The 18,087-nt window shown below is 38.5% G+C and overlaps 1 protein-coding gene across 1 annotated transcript in view; it reads left to right on the top strand.

Moving 5' to 3' along the window:
- mtor (mechanistic target of rapamycin kinase) overlaps nucleotides 1-18,087 on the top strand; it is a 146,150-nt gene that overhangs the window by 102,214 nt on the left and 25,849 nt on the right. The window contains exons 35-36 of the mRNA XM_073867426.1: nucleotides 1,082-1,207; nucleotides 1,883-2,014. Of these exons, the coding sequence (XP_073723527.1) occupies nucleotides 1,082-1,207; nucleotides 1,883-2,014 (258 nt within the window). The remainder of the gene's footprint in view (nucleotides 1-1,081; nucleotides 1,208-1,882; nucleotides 2,015-18,087) is intronic.

Here is an 18,087-nt window from a genome sequence, read left to right as displayed (position 1 = left end):
GAGTACTCTAACTATCAGAGTCCAATTTTTGTAAACACTAGTGGTGCAGTCTGCTTTCTGGTTGACCTTTTATCTGCTGGATGTCCACAGCGTTGTGTTCCTGCGTCAACATCCGGTCGTGACCTGACTGACGTTATGTGTGAAAATGTGTTTTGCATGGCCTGACATCAGCTCAGCGGGGTGCTTTGACGTACAGTAATTTGTCGGCTTGCGAGTGTTTTATGTGCTCGGGCAATGCTGCTGGGGAAAGTCAAAGTTCCCAACCTGCAGACTTTTCCATTCATAAAGGAAGGTGTGGGAGTCAGATCCAAAATGGCAAAAGACCAAAGCTAATGTTTTGTTAATGGAAAAATGTTAGCAAGAGGTTTATTGGTGAACTCTAGTCTAGGACTTGTCCAGGACATTTTGAACCATTGTAAAAGAGTTTGTAGGACTTTCTGATCTAATTTGCTGCTCATAGTTCACATCTGATGCAAATAGCACATAAAACTGAAAACACAAATTCCAAGCTTCTACAAAGAGCTATATGAAAGTTATCTGTTTTGTGCATTTCAACCATAGACTGTAAAAAAAGATGGACAATGCCCGTTCGCTCTTTTCCATTGGTGAAAAGTGAAGCCGCCAGTGTCCTGATACGTCGCTGACATCTTGGGTCTTGAGTCTGCGCAGTAGCGATTTCGGGACCAGTCCTGCGCAGTAGTGAGCAGGAAGTAAAGCCCCGAAATCAAGACCTCACTCTTGCAGAATGCGCGTACCACAGCCTTCAATCATCATGACGTGACACGACAAACTTATTTTAAAAACAAACACTTGAATTTACATCAGCGTGATAAAAACTACAGTAAATGACAGAAACCAGCTTCGGAAAAAAGATAATTGAAGTGTAATTAAATTGTTAGTTGGTCTCAAGTCCCATTGAATAACATGGGGAGACAGGGTTTATAACCTATACTGGGACCAGTCACTGGGGGGCGATCAAGACGTTTTCGCTTTACTTTTTAGGGCTTGTGTGGCACGTTTGATTTCAACACACACAGTTTGGTTTATAAATGTGTAATATTGTAATGTTGTGTTTCTCCAGGGTTGTCAGCGTATTGTTGAAGACTGGCAGAGAATCCTGATGGTGCGATCTTTGGTCATCAGTCCACATGAAGACATGAGAACCTGGCTGAAGTATGCTAGTCTATGTGGAAAGAGTGGACGACTGGTAAGGACACAGGCTTTAGTGCTTTGTGCATTAACTCACTAATAGCACATTATACAGTATTGAGCCCTGAGCCATGATGTCAGAGCCGAAAACACTGAAAAAAATATTCAAACGTCCATTTATAAGCCCTTCAAACAAATCAGGCACTGCTGAAAGGCACTGCGCTGCTATAATAAATTGAAATATTGAGGGGTTTATGTGCATGGAAATATTGTTTCATCAAAGTACTTCTGGATGCCTGTCAATGGAGAAACTTTATGAGCACATAATGATGTAGTTACATCATTTACCAGTAGGATAAACTATCCAGCTAAACCCCCCACCTTATGTCTGAAATTCATGAGCCTGTAAGGTATCTTTATGACCTTGGACCTACAGTGCCGATCACAAGAAGCCACTGAAGTGATGCATAATGGGTGAAAGATGTGTGGTGAAAGCACAGTTTATGTGTATGCAGGGTTTGTCATCAGGGATCTCCAAGCGGCTTCATTTTCAAACTTCAAATTTATAACAATTTATTAAAACCCATATGTTAATTAAAATAAGGCACAAAGACAAGAAAAAGGTGGCCCTAACTGACTAAGTACCGGATTTGATGTTGCTACAATGCCCGAAATACTAGAAAACGATGACTTTTAACTGAGATTTAATGTCCAATTTGTGTTTGATCCTTAGGCACTGGCACATAAGACTCTTGTTCTTCTGCTGGGTGTGGATCCATCCAAACAGCTTGATCATCCTCTGCCCACTGCCCACCCGCACGTCACCTACGCTTACATGAAGTATATGTGGAAGAGCAATCGCAAGGTAAATGCTCACCCCGTGGCCGTCGTGGCAACGCCTGTCACAGCTGTTTTTTTAGGAGAGAGGCGTGCAGGTATTGCTCCTCTGAAATCCTTTGTCTAGAGTGCAATAATGACATTAACAGTACAGTCAGATATAAACACTAACATTATTTTCACAATACTTTAAGGGCGCACTCACACTATCCAAACCAAACCGCGCTCGGGCGCGTTTGACCCCCAAAGCTTGGTTTGTTTGAGATGTGTGATCGCTCTGTTCCGCGCCCGGGTGCGGATTGGTTAATCGCGCCACGGCCGGGTTGCAGAGGTGGGCCGGAGCGCGGCTCACTTGGGCTCAGGCGCGGAAGGCTGTGGTGTGAGCGCATTCGCGCCTGAGCGCGATTCAAAAGGTGAAGACGTCAGCTGCGCGACCACTCACCTTCATCTGCCGCCGTAAAAACCTTTTGATGCATGCAGCGGGGTTACGTGAATGTCCGAGCTGCGCACGTGACAGATCAACTAAGCAATATGATGGCATGTGAGAGGACTGTCTGTAATCGCGCACCAAACGACTCCGAATAAAAAACACAGACTTATCATTACGGTGGGTTCCAGTGTTAAGAGAGAGCTTTACTTCCTGCTTTTTTCAAAACAATCGCATTTTAATGACGAAAGCGCGCCCGGACTCGGATCGATAAAAGTACAGTGTGAGTGCGTGCAGCTGGGGGAGTAGGGAGGGGTGACAAACGCGCTGGGGCATGGTTTGGTTTGGTTTGGATAATGTGAGTGCGCCCTAACAGACCATACAAAGCATTTCTAAGTCTTTGGATTGGTACTGAAAATAAAAAGGATCAACATTTTTAACCATATTTGAGAGGTCACACAGCTGATTTGTCTGTTGTTGGTTAACGATTGTTTGTTTAAACGCATGAAAACAGAAATAGATTTTGGTAAGGCATTTTTGTTTAAAGCCCTGTGATTGGTTGGTGTTATGTAAGACAGTGTGATATTATGCAAGGTGATATGTGTTTTAGAGGTTAGGACAGAATCATGGGATTTATAGCTTCCAGTTAGTGTGTCAGAGGAGAGCAACTCGATTAAACAGAGGAGTATTGAGTTTAGGGAAAACTCACGCTCTGCCGGCAGCATTCCACGTGACGACTGTGCCTTTTTCAATAAGACCTGAGCAAGCACAAGCGTAGACAGATTCCCTCAACAAATTACACTCATTAGCTTCCTTTAGCTTGAAACATCTCTCTTATATACACGTAAGAAGACAGATGGATAGATTGCTCTGCTTTACATCTAGCTGTTCGTTTCCCCCCTCTTTGTTTTTCTTCACATGTGCTGAGAAACACTTTCACCTGTTGCGTAAGTGTAGCTGACGCATGGAAATGAATGTTTTTCATTTTTTTATGTAGTTTATAAAAACCGTAATGAAACACATAATGAAATGCTTGTAAAATATTTTTAGACTGAGTGTACGTTTCTAACACAGTACTGGAAAAATAACTTCCATCAGTTAGACTTCCTTCCATGTTGAAGTCAAATTTGTAGCGATTCGAACACTACTGATTTTCAGCAGCAGCAGAGGTGAAAAGGTATCAAACAGGATCATCAAAGTACACCTTTGTTTTGCAAACTCTAGTTGCAAAAATGACATATTGTGTCTTTAATATTGTATAGTGGCAGTATACAAGAGCACTTAAATTAATCAACATGGAAGTTGTTGTTTCAAATAAACTTTAGAAAGCTAATAAAACACGTTTTTGTTTTAGTAGAGCAGAAAAAAACTATATTAATATACTTTTTTAAAATGCCTGAACTTCCAACTATATTATTCTAGTCCATGTATTACCACACCTCATTCCACAGGACTCAATAATTGATGAGAAAATAATATATACTGTTTGGGTTTTTTTTTTTCATTTTTGGGGTAATATCACTGATCTATATAAATGACTGGATTGCGCTTGATGTCACAATTGTGAAGACACTGCGCCACCATATTGGTATGCCAAACATTATTTTAATGTAATAGGACAGTATCAGATTTTAATGATAACTTAATTGATAATATTTTAATGTTTTTTATGATAAATTGTAATAAGCATGTACATAGTTATTTATTTAAAGTTGTGAGTTACGATACATTCATCTTTATTACAGAAGTGAACATAGCAGATCTGCAGACTGAACGCAGCATTGTATTATTGACCACCAACGTGCTTATTCTGAAATCTAAATAAATAATCATGCTTTAAAGGTATAGCGGAAGATTTTCCCGAATTTTAGAAAAGAACCGCCCTCTCCACTTTTTTGTGAAATATTCTCCCAAAAACACTGGTCTTGTTTCTTTCTTCAGAGGCCTTTCTCTTCTTGTCATACAATTCATAGACACTTTTTCTCTTGCGACCCTCAGACATTTTGAAAAAAAAAAACACGGTGAGAACACGAGCTTCAATGCATGCCTGAAACCGTAGCCCACCACACATATACACCTGAAAGTGCAGAAAGCGAACCTAGGGACGAGCACATACGACGGCCTACGTAAACATATCATCAGAATGATTGACAACTAGGATGACCAATAGTCTTGATGATCCACCCGGAAAAAGAAAATCCTCCGCTATACCTTTAAGTAACGTATGTGCATGCAATAATTTGCTTTGGTTTTGTAATTAAGTGTGCTTGCAAAAGCACACTTATTGTTCTTCTTAAGTTTTATTATTCTTATTATTATTATTAAGTGTGCTTGCAAAAGCACACTTATTGTTCTTCTTAAGTTTTATTATTATTATTTTTATTATTTTTCCCGGGTAGATTTTTTGGGCCAGCTCTAGCGACCAGACCGTTTGACGCAGAGACACCGTTCAAACTTTAAAATGTTCGGGCAGTACCGGTGTAAGTTGCTTGAGAAGATGAAGTCACAGATCCATGTCGTTCGGCCACCATATTGGATAGAACACAAAACCTTTAAAAAGTTTCACAGGTCACAAATTTTGTCAAAACTTCAAGAAATTCCACGTACACGATCCTTGGACCAAGCCTCACAAAAGTTACTAGAAGGATTTTTGATTTTCGGAAGCATTTGCCCAAAACAGGTCAAAATATACCTATGGCGTAGTCCCCAAACAGGAAGTAGTTCATATCTCAGATTGTCTGTAACATATCTTTATAATTTTTTTTATATGAACTCGGAACACTAATGTGAAGATGGCCAAGATAAAAAAACATTGCAGTAACATGTCTATATTATGTTATTTTCACTTTAAAATGTCCAATAAAATCCTATATAAAAATAAAAATGTCATATAGCTTTTACCACTAGAGGGCAGCCCAAGCGTGTTTAATTGCCTTGCCTTCACACGTGACTAGACCGAAACTTAGTCCGTGCCTATTGAAAACTATATATACTGAGGATTATTTGATACTAAATCCAATGGAATATTAATATTTCTCATATACATTTGTGTACAAAACTGCAAATGGATGTTATATTCTGAAGGCGTGAATCAACGCGAGCTCTCTGGAGAACGTGCAGTAGGCTACAGGTAGGAATGTTTCGGGGATTCAGACGTAAAACCCTTTCTTTTATTTCAGTAATATATAACATGACAAGTTTAATTCCGTTTTTCATCAATGTAATACATTGTAAACGTATTAGTTTGTAAAGACGTCAATTTCGCGTCCTCGCGTAGCAGTGATCGTTTGGCATCGGCTCTATAACAGCTGCATGGTTTAAATGATTGTGAATTGACGCGAAAAAGTGTCACTTTACCTTAAATCATGCATGTTATGCCAAGTGTATTTAACGTAAACAGTCATGACTTTGAGAAATGTATGAGACATTAAAACACAGCTTGCCACAGCTAGAAGACTGCGTATATTTACATAATCTTCAGATAAGAAAGTTATATATCATCGTATGCTTAACTAACGGGAACACGATCGATTGCATTATGCTGTCAATCATTATGCTGTCAATCACTCAGCGAAGCATTGATTTCACATGGAAAGCAAGAGGACAGTGTCGCAATCTTGATGCGCGTGCATATGTTGTTGCATGAGATGCAGAGCGCGAGTCACCCCTTCACGTGTATTCGCGCTTTGGTCTGCCCGCGTCAAGATGCAGAGACCACGGACTCTATGGCTGTTTTAACTTTATTTATTGTATTTCCAGCTTACAACAACTCCTCTTCCGACAGTTGTTGTCTGATATGTCGGCTCAACGATCACAATGACATTAGATGTCTTAATAAAGGAAACGATTTTTGTGAACTAGATAAAAGATCCTGGCGTTTCTCCGAAGTTCAAAGCAGACAAAGGCTCAAATATTATGCGAGTCATGTTCTCACACAAGAATGCAATTTAAACGTGTAAGTTAATCGCCCATCGCTCACAGCCCACCACCTGTCCTGCACCACTGCATGCGTATCGCGCTGACAAACATACACGTGATTTTACTGCCCTGATGAAATCTAAAAGTATAATTTCTCTTATTAGAAGCTAGCTTAATGTTTGCCAGTTATTAAGATGGCGGTTGTAGTTTAAATAGAGGTCGTGAAATAATTAGCATTGCCAAAAAGTGCATAAAACAATGTTATGTTCCATATTATAAACTTTTGGTTATGTGTACTTAAGTGAGTAAATAAGTTAAATTCTCAATGAGTGTGATATGGCTCTTATTTACCCCTTTAAATGAAGAATAAAGCTTACTCGGGTATCTTACAATGCACTTATGTTGTTATGCAGTTTTAAAATACAAAATACAAACATGTCTGGATGTAGATAAAGCCTACTTGGTCATATTACAATGCACAAGTTTTGTTGTATTCAGTTTGAAAATACATGTTTGTAGAAAAAGTATATTGTACAATGCACTGATTTTGTTGTTATGCAGTTTCAAAATACAACATGAGTATGTTTAAATGTATATGTAGTCATCATCACTGATGTATCTCTGGCCCTCATGACAAACTAATTGAATAGCCCTGTCGTAGACGCTCAACACACAATCATATTCATAAATAGTAAAGAAATGAAATGATATTAGGCTATCAGTGCTGCTGTCGCTCTTTCCTATCGCTTATTTTAAAAATGAGCTTATGATCAATAAAATGCAGCTTACATCTGCTGCTTTTTGTGACGTGAACTCTGGCCTACATTAAAGGTGCAGTGTGTAATTTTTAGAAGGATCTCTTGACAGAAATGCAAAATAATATACAAAACTATATTATCAGGGGTGTATAAAGACCTTTCATATGGCTCTTATATGGCCGTTATGTTTTTATTACTTTAGAATGAGATGTTTTTATCTACATACACAGAGGGTCCCCTTACATGGAAGTCGGCATTTTGTGCCACCATGTTTCTACAGTCTTAATGGACAAAATCATGACATGTTTGTCCTGTGGTGGCTACCGTAGCTTCTCTATGCATTTCAAAAGCGAGGGGTGAGCTGTGAACTGAGCTTTTGGTTGCAATTTGGAACCTCACCACTAGATGCCGCTAAAATTTACACACTGCACCTTTAAGTCTCATGTTTTTAAGATTATCTTAAGTACTAAAGGATTTTTGGTATATTATGTACAAAATTAGTGTGTGAAAATATGGCACTTCAAAGGGATTGTTCACTTAAAAATTAAAATTATTTAAATTACAATTCTAAAAAAAATGTAATAAGAAAACACTGAGGGCTTGACATTAACTTTTTGAGGAACTTGTCCTTCGGACAAGTAAATTTGTGTTTCACTTGTCCATGCACAAAAGTCACTTGTCCGGGTAAAGTTTTATAATATAATGTATTTTTTGTGTTTTGATAATCAGTGGCAGAGCAAGGGATTTTTCATAGAGGAGTCGGACAACTAATTTTTTCTTACACTTGTCCTACAAAAAATCCACTTTTCCCGGACAAGCGGACAAGTCTTAATGTCGAACCCTGAACATGTGCAGCACAGCCGTTATAGTTGGTTCTAGGCTAGCTAGCTATCCCTGTATTTACATAAAATGGTCTGTGCTAAGCCCCGGATGTCCTTAAATGCTGGAAGCACCCCTGGTTACAAGCCTGTATACATTTCTGTGTGTGTGTGTGTGTGTGTGTGTGTGTGTGTGTGTGTGTGTGTGTGTGTGTGTGTCAGGAATGCTTTCACGTATTGAAACCAAACTTTGTACATGAACTTGGGACTCCAATGCGAGGATGCACAAGATAAAAAACATTCTAAAATGTAACATTTCACAAATCACGTTAGTGACCGCACCAGAGCAAGCACACTTTTGCGGTTCCTCCGGAAGTGCATTTTCTAGTTCTTATTATTATTCCCGGGTAGATTTTTTGTGTCAGCTCTAGCGACCAGACCGTTTGACGCAGAGACACCGTTCAAACTTTAAAATGTTCGGGCAGTACCGGTGTAAGTTGCTTGAGAGGATGAAGTCACAGATCCATGTCGTTCGGCCGCCATATTGGAAAGAACACAAAACCTTAAAAAAGTTTCACAGGTCACAAATTTTGTCCAAACTTCATGAAATTCCACGTACGCGATCCTTGGACCGAGCCTCACAAAAGTTACTAGAAGGATTTTTGATTTTCGGAAGCGTTTGCGCGCCACAGCCCAAACTAAATGTGCGTCAACGCCGCCAAAACAGGAAGTAGTTCAAATCTCAATATGTCTGTAACATTTATTAACCAAAAATTTTATATGAACTCTTTACTCCAATGTGAAGATGCCCAAGATAAAAAACATTGCAGTAACATGTCTATATTATGTTATTTTCACTTTAAAATGTCCAATTAAAACCTGTGTAAAAAATAAAAAATGTCATTAGCCTTTACCAGTAGAGGGCAGCCTTTACGTTCAAACGTGTTTTTTAGACAGAATGTAAAGATAGCGGCAGCCATCTTTAGAAGCTAAGCTAACAGGCTATTGCTCCGTGGAAAAGTTTGAATAACAATGGCGGGATGTAGTTTTAAGGTTTAAATGGCAAAATGGAATAGAGAAGAGCTGTTGAGAGAATCGAGTGTTCCTTTAAGAGCCACAATACAGCGAAGAGCTGAGAAAGACGGAGAGCAGAGAAGCCCGGAGAAGAGGCCACAGCCTGAGACTCTGCTGCATAGAGCCCGTGGGGCACGCAGCACCATCGGCTGGCACCCAAGCTTCGTATCGTATATGGACAGCGGAATCCTGGATACATATTTTTAAAATCCTAAAACTTCATCTTATTCACTATACAGTATGCGGTTTCGGACGCAAAACTGCAAATGGATTTTATATTCTGAATGCTTGAATCAACGCGAGCTCTCTGGAGAACGTGCATTTTCACATACAGGTAGGAATTATATGATTCAGACATATTTTAATCCCTTTCTTTTATTTCAGTGATATATGGCACAACAAGTTTAATTCCCTTTTTCATCAATGTAATACATTGTAAACGTATTAGTTTCGCTCGCGTCAGTATCGCGTCCTCGCTCGCGTGATCGTTTGGCGTCGGCTCTATGACAGCTGCATGATTTAAATGATTGTGAATTGACGCGAAAAAGTGTCACTTTACCTTAAATCATGCATGTGACGCCAAGTGTATTTAAACAGTCATGACTTTCAGAAATGTATGACACATTTAAAAACACAGCTTTTGCCAGAAGACTGCGTTTATGCCATTTACATGATCTTCAGGTAAGAAGATACATATATCTAAATCGTATGCTTAGCTACTGTTGAACGGGAACACGATTGATTGCATTATGCTGTCAATCACTGAGGGAAATATTTTCTTTTATCATTAATTTCACAGTCTGGGTCGACAGAGGCGCGGGCGCCGCAAAATCTTTATTTTTCAATCACTCCGCAAAGAGACTTAGATAACTCTGCTGATTTTGGACTTACATATATGATTTATACATCATTTAAAACGTTAAAGTGTCTAGTATTTTTTCTGTCCACTCCCATTAAAAACAGAATGTTGTGCTTTTCGCAAAATTAAGAAAATAAACATAATGCGGGTTTGCTCTCTCTCTTAGTGACGTCCTTTCAGAAACACGTCAGAAAAATGAGCTGTAACTTAACGAATTGTTTTCATAGAAACAAAAGATAAATGTCTACATAATGCTTGGAATGTCTGCTTTTAAATGGTGTAAGTGAAATCGAAAACAAATATTGTACTTCGTTGTTAACTGTATTAAAAGAGGGAGATGTACCGTCTCTCATGTTACTGCATTATTTATAAAGAGCCACGCCCCGCTCCATTGAAGAGAAGAACAGAGATCATCCATATTCATTAGTCAACGCCACAACGAATGTTTTCTCTGTGCTTGCTCATACAGCAAAGGCTCAAATATTATGCGAGTCATCGTTCTCACAAAAGAATGCAATTTAAACGAGTAAGTTAATCGGCCATCGCTCACAGCCCAGCATCTGTCCTGCACCACTGTATGCATATCGCGCTGACAAACATACACGTGATTTTACTGCTCTGATGAAATCTAAAAGTATAATTTCTCTTATTAGAAGCTAGCCTAATGTTTGCCAGTTATTAAGATGGCGGTTGTAGTTTAAATAAAGGGTTGTGAAATAATAAGCTTTGACAAAAAACTGCATAAAACAATTTTATGTTCCATATTATAAACTTTTGGTTATGTGTACTTAAGTGAGTAGATATGGCTCTTATTTACACCTTTAAATGTAGAATAAGAATAGAACTCGGGTATCTTACAATGCACTTATGTTGTTATGCAGTTTTAAAATACAAAATACAAACATGTCTGGATGTAGATAAAGCCTACTTGGTCATATTACAATGCACAAGTTTTGTTGTATGCAGTTTGAAAATACATGTTTGTAGAAAAAGTATATTGTACAATGCACTTATTTTGTTGTTATGCAGTTTCAAAATACAACATGAGTATGTTTAAATGTATATGTCGTCATCATCACTGATGTATCTCTGGCCCCCATGACAAACTAATTGAATAGCCCTGTCGTAGACGCTCAACACACAATCATATTCATAAATAGTAAAGAAATGAAATGATATTAGGCTATCAGTGCTGCTGTCGCTCTTTCCTATCGCTTATTTTAAAAATGAGCTTATGATCAATAAAATGCAGCTTACATCTGCTGCTTTTGGTGACGTGAACTCTGGCCTACATTAAGTCTCATGTTTTTAAGATTATCTTAAGTACTAAAGAAGAATTTTTGGTATATTATGTACAAAACTAGTGTGTGAAAATAGGACACTTTAAAGGGATTGTTCACCCAAAAATTAAAATTATTTAAATTACAATTCTAAAAAAATTTAATAAGAAAACACTGAACATGTGCAGCATAGCTGTTATAGTTGTTTCTAGGCTAGCTAGAGCGGGTTATCTAGGCTTGTGATCCCTGTATTTACATAAAATGGTCTGTGCTAAACCCCGGATGTCCTTCAATGCTGGAAACACCCCTGGTTACAAGCCTGTATACATTTCTGTGTGTGTGTGTGTGCGTGTGTGCGTGCGTGCGTGCGTGTGTGTGTGTGTGTCAGGAATGCTTTCACGTAGAGGTCAACCGATATGGCTTTTTCTCTGGCCAATGCCGATATTTAGAAATCAGGGCAGCTGATGGCCGATATGTTAGGCCGATTTTCTATATGTACATAATTATCAAAATGTTCTCATCATTAGCAGATATTTTAAATGTAAAAATGTCACTATTTAAGTCAAAGTCTTTTAAAAAAATTATGACTGGTCTTTCTGAAGAGTTTTACAACCTCCTCTGCACCATGCATTTATCAGACACAGATATTACCTGACACTCTTCTGTCATCATCTTTGATCAGTTTTTTACCATGGCTTTTATTGCTTTGTAGGATAAAATCCTTATTTGGTAGACCTGATAAAATATTTATTCATCATAAAGTTAACATAGTAATAAATGTCTATGTTTTTTAGTTGAGACTGTTATTTAGGGCAAATCTTTCTAAACAGATTTACATTCTCCTTTCTGAGGCGCTATAAGTGACTGATTGTGCTGACAGTGACGTCTTGTGAGTTTAGTGTTGGGACAGATCTGTTGTTTCAACCGTTCATTCAAACGAATCCGTTCAAAGGAGTCAGTTCGCGAATCGGACGCATTGTGTTGTAATCCAGGCTGAGCAGCGCAAAACTGTAAACAAAGTGTTACTGTAACAACACGAAAAACATTTCCTCGGTGGATATGATTTGGTCTTCCGACCTTTCGCCATCGAGTCAGTTTTGTTTTGAGTAATAAAAGCAGGGAGACAGTTTAAAGATAGAACTGTCTCCCTGCTCTCCAGTAACGCATAACTTATGTTGTTATGCAGTTTTAAAATTCAAAATACGAACATGTCTGGATGTAGCATTTTTTTGTGGAGGGAGGTGCCCTTTTTTTTAGGTTAGAGCAACTGCCCCTTAAAATTCCTGTGCACGTCCCTGATGCTTAGTTACTGTTGAACGGGAACACGATTGATTGCATTATGCTGTCAATCACTGAGTGAAATATTTTTTTTTATTGTAAATTTTAGAGAAACAGTTGTTACAAGTCTGTATACATTTCTGTGTGTGTGTGTGTGTGTGTGTGTGTGTGTGTGTGTGTGTGTGTGTGTGTGTGTGTGTGTGTGTGTGTGTGTGTGTGTGTGTGTGTGTGTGTGTGTGTGTGTGTGTGTGTGTGTTTTTAAAATGTTCGGGCAGTTCCGGTGTAAGTTGCTTGAGAAGATGAAGTCACAGATCCATGTCGTTCGTCCGCCATATTGGAAACCTTAAAGTTTCACAGGTCACAAATCTTGTCCAAACTTCACGAAATTCCACGTACACGATCCTTGGACCAAGCCTCACAAAAGTTACTAGAAGGATTTTTGATTTTCGGAAGCGTTTGCCCGTCACAGGCCAAACTAAATGTGCGTGGACGCCGCCAAAACAGGAAGTAGTTTATATCTCAGGAATGATTTCACGTATTGAAACCAAACTTTGTACATGAATTTCGGTCTCCAATGTGAGGATGCACAACATCAAAAGAACAATTTTTTTCCTAAAATTTTACGCTGCCAAACAGGAAGTAGTTTATATCTCAGGAACGCTTTTACGTATTGAAACCAAACTTTGTACATGAACTTGGGACTCCAATGTGAGGATGCACAAACTAAATCGGCGGCACCAGAGCAAGCACACTTTTGCAGTTCGTCCCGAAATGCATTTTCTAGTTAAGTGTGCTTGCAAAAGCACACTTATTGTTCTTCTTAAGTTTTATTATTAAGTGTGCTTGCAAAAGCACACTTATTGTTCTTCTTAAGTTTTATTATTATTATTTTTCCCGGGTAGATTTTTTTGGCCAGCTCTAGCGACCAGACCGTTTGACGCAGAGACACCGTTCAAACTTTAAAATGTTCGGGCAGTACCGGTGCAAGTTGCTTGAGAGGATGAAGTCACAGATCCATGTCGTTCGGCCGCCATATTGGAGAGAACACAAAACCTTAAAAAAGTTTCACAGGTCATAAATTTTGTCCAAACCTCATGCAATTCCACGTACGCGATCCTTGGACCGAGCCTCACAAAAGTTACCAGAAGGATTTTTGATTTTCGGAAGCGTTTGCGCGCCACAGCCCAAACTAAATGTGCGTCAACGCCGCCAAAACAGGAAGTAGTTCAAATCTCAATATGTCTGTAACATTTATTAACCAAAATGTTTATATGAACTCTTTACTCCAATGTGAAGATGCCCAAGATAAAAAAAACATTGCAGTAAGATGTCTATATTATGTTATTTTCACTTTAAAATGTCCAATTAAAACCTGTGTAAAATTAAAAAATGTCATTAGCCTTTACCAGTAGAGGGCAGCCTTTACGTTCAAACGTGTTTTTTAGACAGAATGTAAAGATAGCGGCAGCCATCTTTAGAAGCTAAGCTAACAGGCTATTGCTCCGTGGAAAAGTTTGAATAACAATGGCGGGATGTAGTTTTAATGTTAAAATGGCAAAATGGAATATAGAAGAGCTGTTGAGAAAATCGGGTGTTCCTTTAAGAGCCACAATACAGCGAAGAGCTGAGGAAGAGAAAGCAGAGAAGCCCGGGGAAGAGGCGCCAGCCTCAGACTCTGCTGCGAGCCCGTGGAGGACTCAGTAACCTCGGCTGCCACTCAAGCTTCGTATCGTATATGGACAGATTCCTGGATACATATTTTTAGAATCGTAAACTTCATCTTATTCACTATACAGTATGCGGTTTCGGACGCAAAACTGCAAATGGATTTTATATTCTGAATGCTTGAATCAACGCGAGCTCTCGGGAGAATGTGCATTTTCACATACAGGTAGGAATTATATGATTCAGACATATTTTAATCCCTTTCTTTTATTTCAGTGATATATGGCACGACAAGTTTAATTCCCTTTTTCATCAATGTAATACATTGTAAACGTATTAGTTTGTAAAGACGTCAGTTTCGCGTCATCGGGTAGCAGTGATCGTTTGGCATCGGTATTTTAATTAATTACGAAATTTGTATTTTATTTTTAAATTGCTATCTTGTGTTTCTGGCGCATTCGCTGATTAATGACTCATTTGAGTTGTTTTCATTACAAAGTGTTGCAAATAAATGAGTCTTTTGAGTCGACTCTTTACAAAGCGAATGGGCCAAATGTTTTAAAGTGGTTCGCGAATCAGTTTGAATGAATTGTTCAGATCGCTTCAAACACGGAATCGTCCGAAGCTGTTTTACTCGTAACCTATGTAGAAACACGCAGAATATAACCAGTGTTGGGTGACGTGGAAATGTATTTACCAATCTTTTAACTAAAAGCAAAACTTCACACATGTACCCGCCATTACATACGCGCGACCGCCGACCTGTTCGTCGTCAGACACAGTTAAACGCGTGCAACCTCCAGAAACACTGTAGCACAGATTGAAGAAAATCCATCGATGATTGACGTCTGATTCGCTGTTTAATGTACTGTATGATGTAAGTGATTCTCACAAAACACACGTGACATGACAACGTAAGAAAACATGAGTTTTGTCTAAGTGTAAACTGTCAATGTCCTCAGACCATCTTAGGAGATTCCAACTTTATACATATACAAAACAAAACTGTTGTCAGTTTACTTGTCTGATATTTCAGCTACAAGCTACATTTTTCTGTATACTGTTGGTGTATGTTGCAGTTTTACACATACTGTAGAAATGCCCTTCATAAGTATTCTTCTGTTTGCTGTGGAGTCAAGAAATGTCTAAACATTAAAAGATGAACATGAGACAAAAGTACAGAATCTGTCGCATTATTTTTTTTAATGGGCACTGAGCTGTGTCCTGATTGTTTACACATGAAAAGCATAAAATATGTAGGATCAGTTTGATTCACTTATGTGCATTTGTGTACAATACACATAAGTCAGCATTTAATGCTGTTGTTCTTTGTTGTTAAAGCATGTATGTGTTGAAACATAAACAAAGGTTAATAAAATGTGACATTCTAAACTTCTGGTATACTGATATTTATCTTACCAATTTCTGGTCTCCACATCAAACAGAAAAATCTTGTCTTTATTGTTCTGATACTTATGGAGGGCACTGTGTGTGTGTGTGTGCGTGTGTGTGTGTGTGTGTGTGTGTGTGTGTGTGCATATATCTAGATTTATTTTTTCATGAGTAACTAGTAACTCGCTACTTGAGTATTATTTTCATTGCATACTTTTTACTTCTACTTGAGTAATTATTTATTTAGTTACTTTTACTTTAACTTAAGTAAAGTTTTTGGCTACTCTTTCCACCTCTGTTAAAATCTTCATGAATCTAGGTTGAGTTTGCCACGTTGAAGCCTAAATAATCAGACAGGTAGTAAGTTAATCGCCCATCGCTCACAGCCCAGCACCTGCACCACTGCATGCGTATCGCGCTGACAAACATACACCTGATTTTACTGCCCTGACGAAATCTAAAAGTATAATTTCTCTTATTAGAAGCTAGCCTAATGTTTGCCAGTTATTAAAATGGCGGTTGTAGTTTAAATAGAGGTCGTGAAATAATTAGCATTGACAAAAAACTGCATAAAACAATGTTATATTCCATATTATAAACTTTTGGTTATGTGTACTTAAGTGAGTAAATAAGTTAAATTCTCAATAAGTGTGATATGGCTCTTATTTACCCCTTTAAATGTAGAATAAAGCTTACTCGGGTATCTTACAATGCACTTATGTTGTTATGCAGTTTTAAAATACAAAATACGAACATGTCTGGATGTAGATAAAGCCTACTTGGTCATATTACAATGCACAAGTTTTGTTGTATGCAGTTTGAAAATACATGTTTGTAGAAAAAGTATATTGTACAATGCACTGATTTTGTTGTTATGCAGTTTCAAAATACAACATGAGTATGTTTAAATGTATATGTAGTCATCATCACTGATATATCTCTGGCCCTCATGACAAACTAATTGAATAGCCCTGTCGTAGATGCTCAACACACAATCATATTCATAAATAGTAAAGAAATGCAATGATATTAGGCTATCAGTGCTGCTGTCGCTCTCTCCTATCGCTTATTTTAAAAATGAGCTTATGATCAATAAAATGCAGCTTATATCTGCTGCTTTTGGTGACGTGAACTCTGGCCTACATTAAAGGTGCAGTGTGTAATTTCTGGAAGGATCTCTTGACAGAAATGCAAAATAATATACAAAACTATATTATCAGTGGTGTATAAACATCTTTCATAATTAACCGTTATGTTTTTATTACTTTAGAATGAGACGTTTTTATCTACATACACCGAGGGTCCCCCTACATGGAAGTCGCCATTTTGTCCCGCCATGTTTCTACAGAAGCTCATAATGGACAAACTTTTTTATTAAATTGTCTCCAGTGATGAAATGTTTGTCCTGTGTTGGCTACCGTAGCTTCTCTATGCATTTCAAAAGCGAGGGGTGAGCTGTGAACTGAGCTGTTGGTTGCAATTTGGAACCTCACCACTAGATGCCGCTAAAATATACACACTGCACCTTTAAGTCTCATGTTTTTAAGATTATCTTAAGTACTAAAGGATTTTTGGTATATTATGTACAAAACTAGTGTGTGAAAATAGGGCACTTTAAAGGGATTGTTCACTCAAAAATTAAAATTATTTAAATTACAATTCTAAAAAAAAATTAATAAGAAAACACTGAGGGCTTGACATTAACTTTTTGAGGAACTTGTCCTTCGGACAAGTAAATTTGTGTTTCACTTGTCCATGCACAAAAGTCACTTGTCCGGGTAAAGTTTTATAATATAATGTATTTTTTGTGTTTTGCTAATCAGTGGCAGAGCAAGGGATTTTTCATAGAGGAGTCGGACAACTAATTTTTTCTTACACTTGTCCTACAAAAAATCCACTTGTCCCGGACAAGCGGACAAGCCTTAATGTCGAACCCTGAACATGTGCAGCACAGCCGCCACAGCCGGCTCCAGGCTAGCCAGCCATCCCTGCATCTACATAAAATGGCCTGTGCCAAGCCCCGGACGCCCCCAAATGCTGGAAGCACCCCTGGCCACAAGCCTGCACACATCTCTGTGTGTGTGTGTGTGTGTGTGTGTGTGTGTGTGTGTCAGGAATGCTTTCACGTATTGAAACCAAACTTTGTACATGAACTTGGGACTCCAATGCGAGGATGCACAAGATAAAAAACATTCTAAAATTTTACATTTCACAAATCACGTTAGTGACCGCACCAGAGCAAGCACACTTTTGCGGTTCCTCTGGAAGTGCATTTTCTAGTTATTATTTTTCCCGGGTAGATTTTTTTGGCCAGCTCTAGCGACCAGACCGTTTGACGCAGAGACACCGTTCAAACTTTAAAATGTTCGGGCAGTACCGGTGCAAGTTGCTTGAGAGGATGAAGTCACAGATCCATGTCGTTCGGCCGCCATATTGGAGAGAACACAAAACCTTAAAAAAGTTTCACAGGTCACAAATTTTGTCCAAACCTCATGAAATTCCACGTACGCGATCCTTGGACCGAGCCTCACAAAAGTTACCAGAAGGATTTTTGATTTTCGGAAGCGTTTGCGCGCCACAGCCCAAACTAAATGTGCGTCAACGCCGCCAAAACAGGAAGTAGTTCAAATCT

The sequence above is a fragment of the Misgurnus anguillicaudatus genome, chromosome 5 (assembly GCF_027580225.2).
Source record: "Misgurnus anguillicaudatus chromosome 5, ASM2758022v2, whole genome shotgun sequence".
In the NCBI taxonomy this organism is placed as follows: Eukaryota; Metazoa; Chordata; class Actinopteri; order Cypriniformes; family Cobitidae; genus Misgurnus; species Misgurnus anguillicaudatus.
Note: the sequence above shows the minus strand (reverse complement) of the source record. Positions and strands in the feature narration are given on the sequence as shown.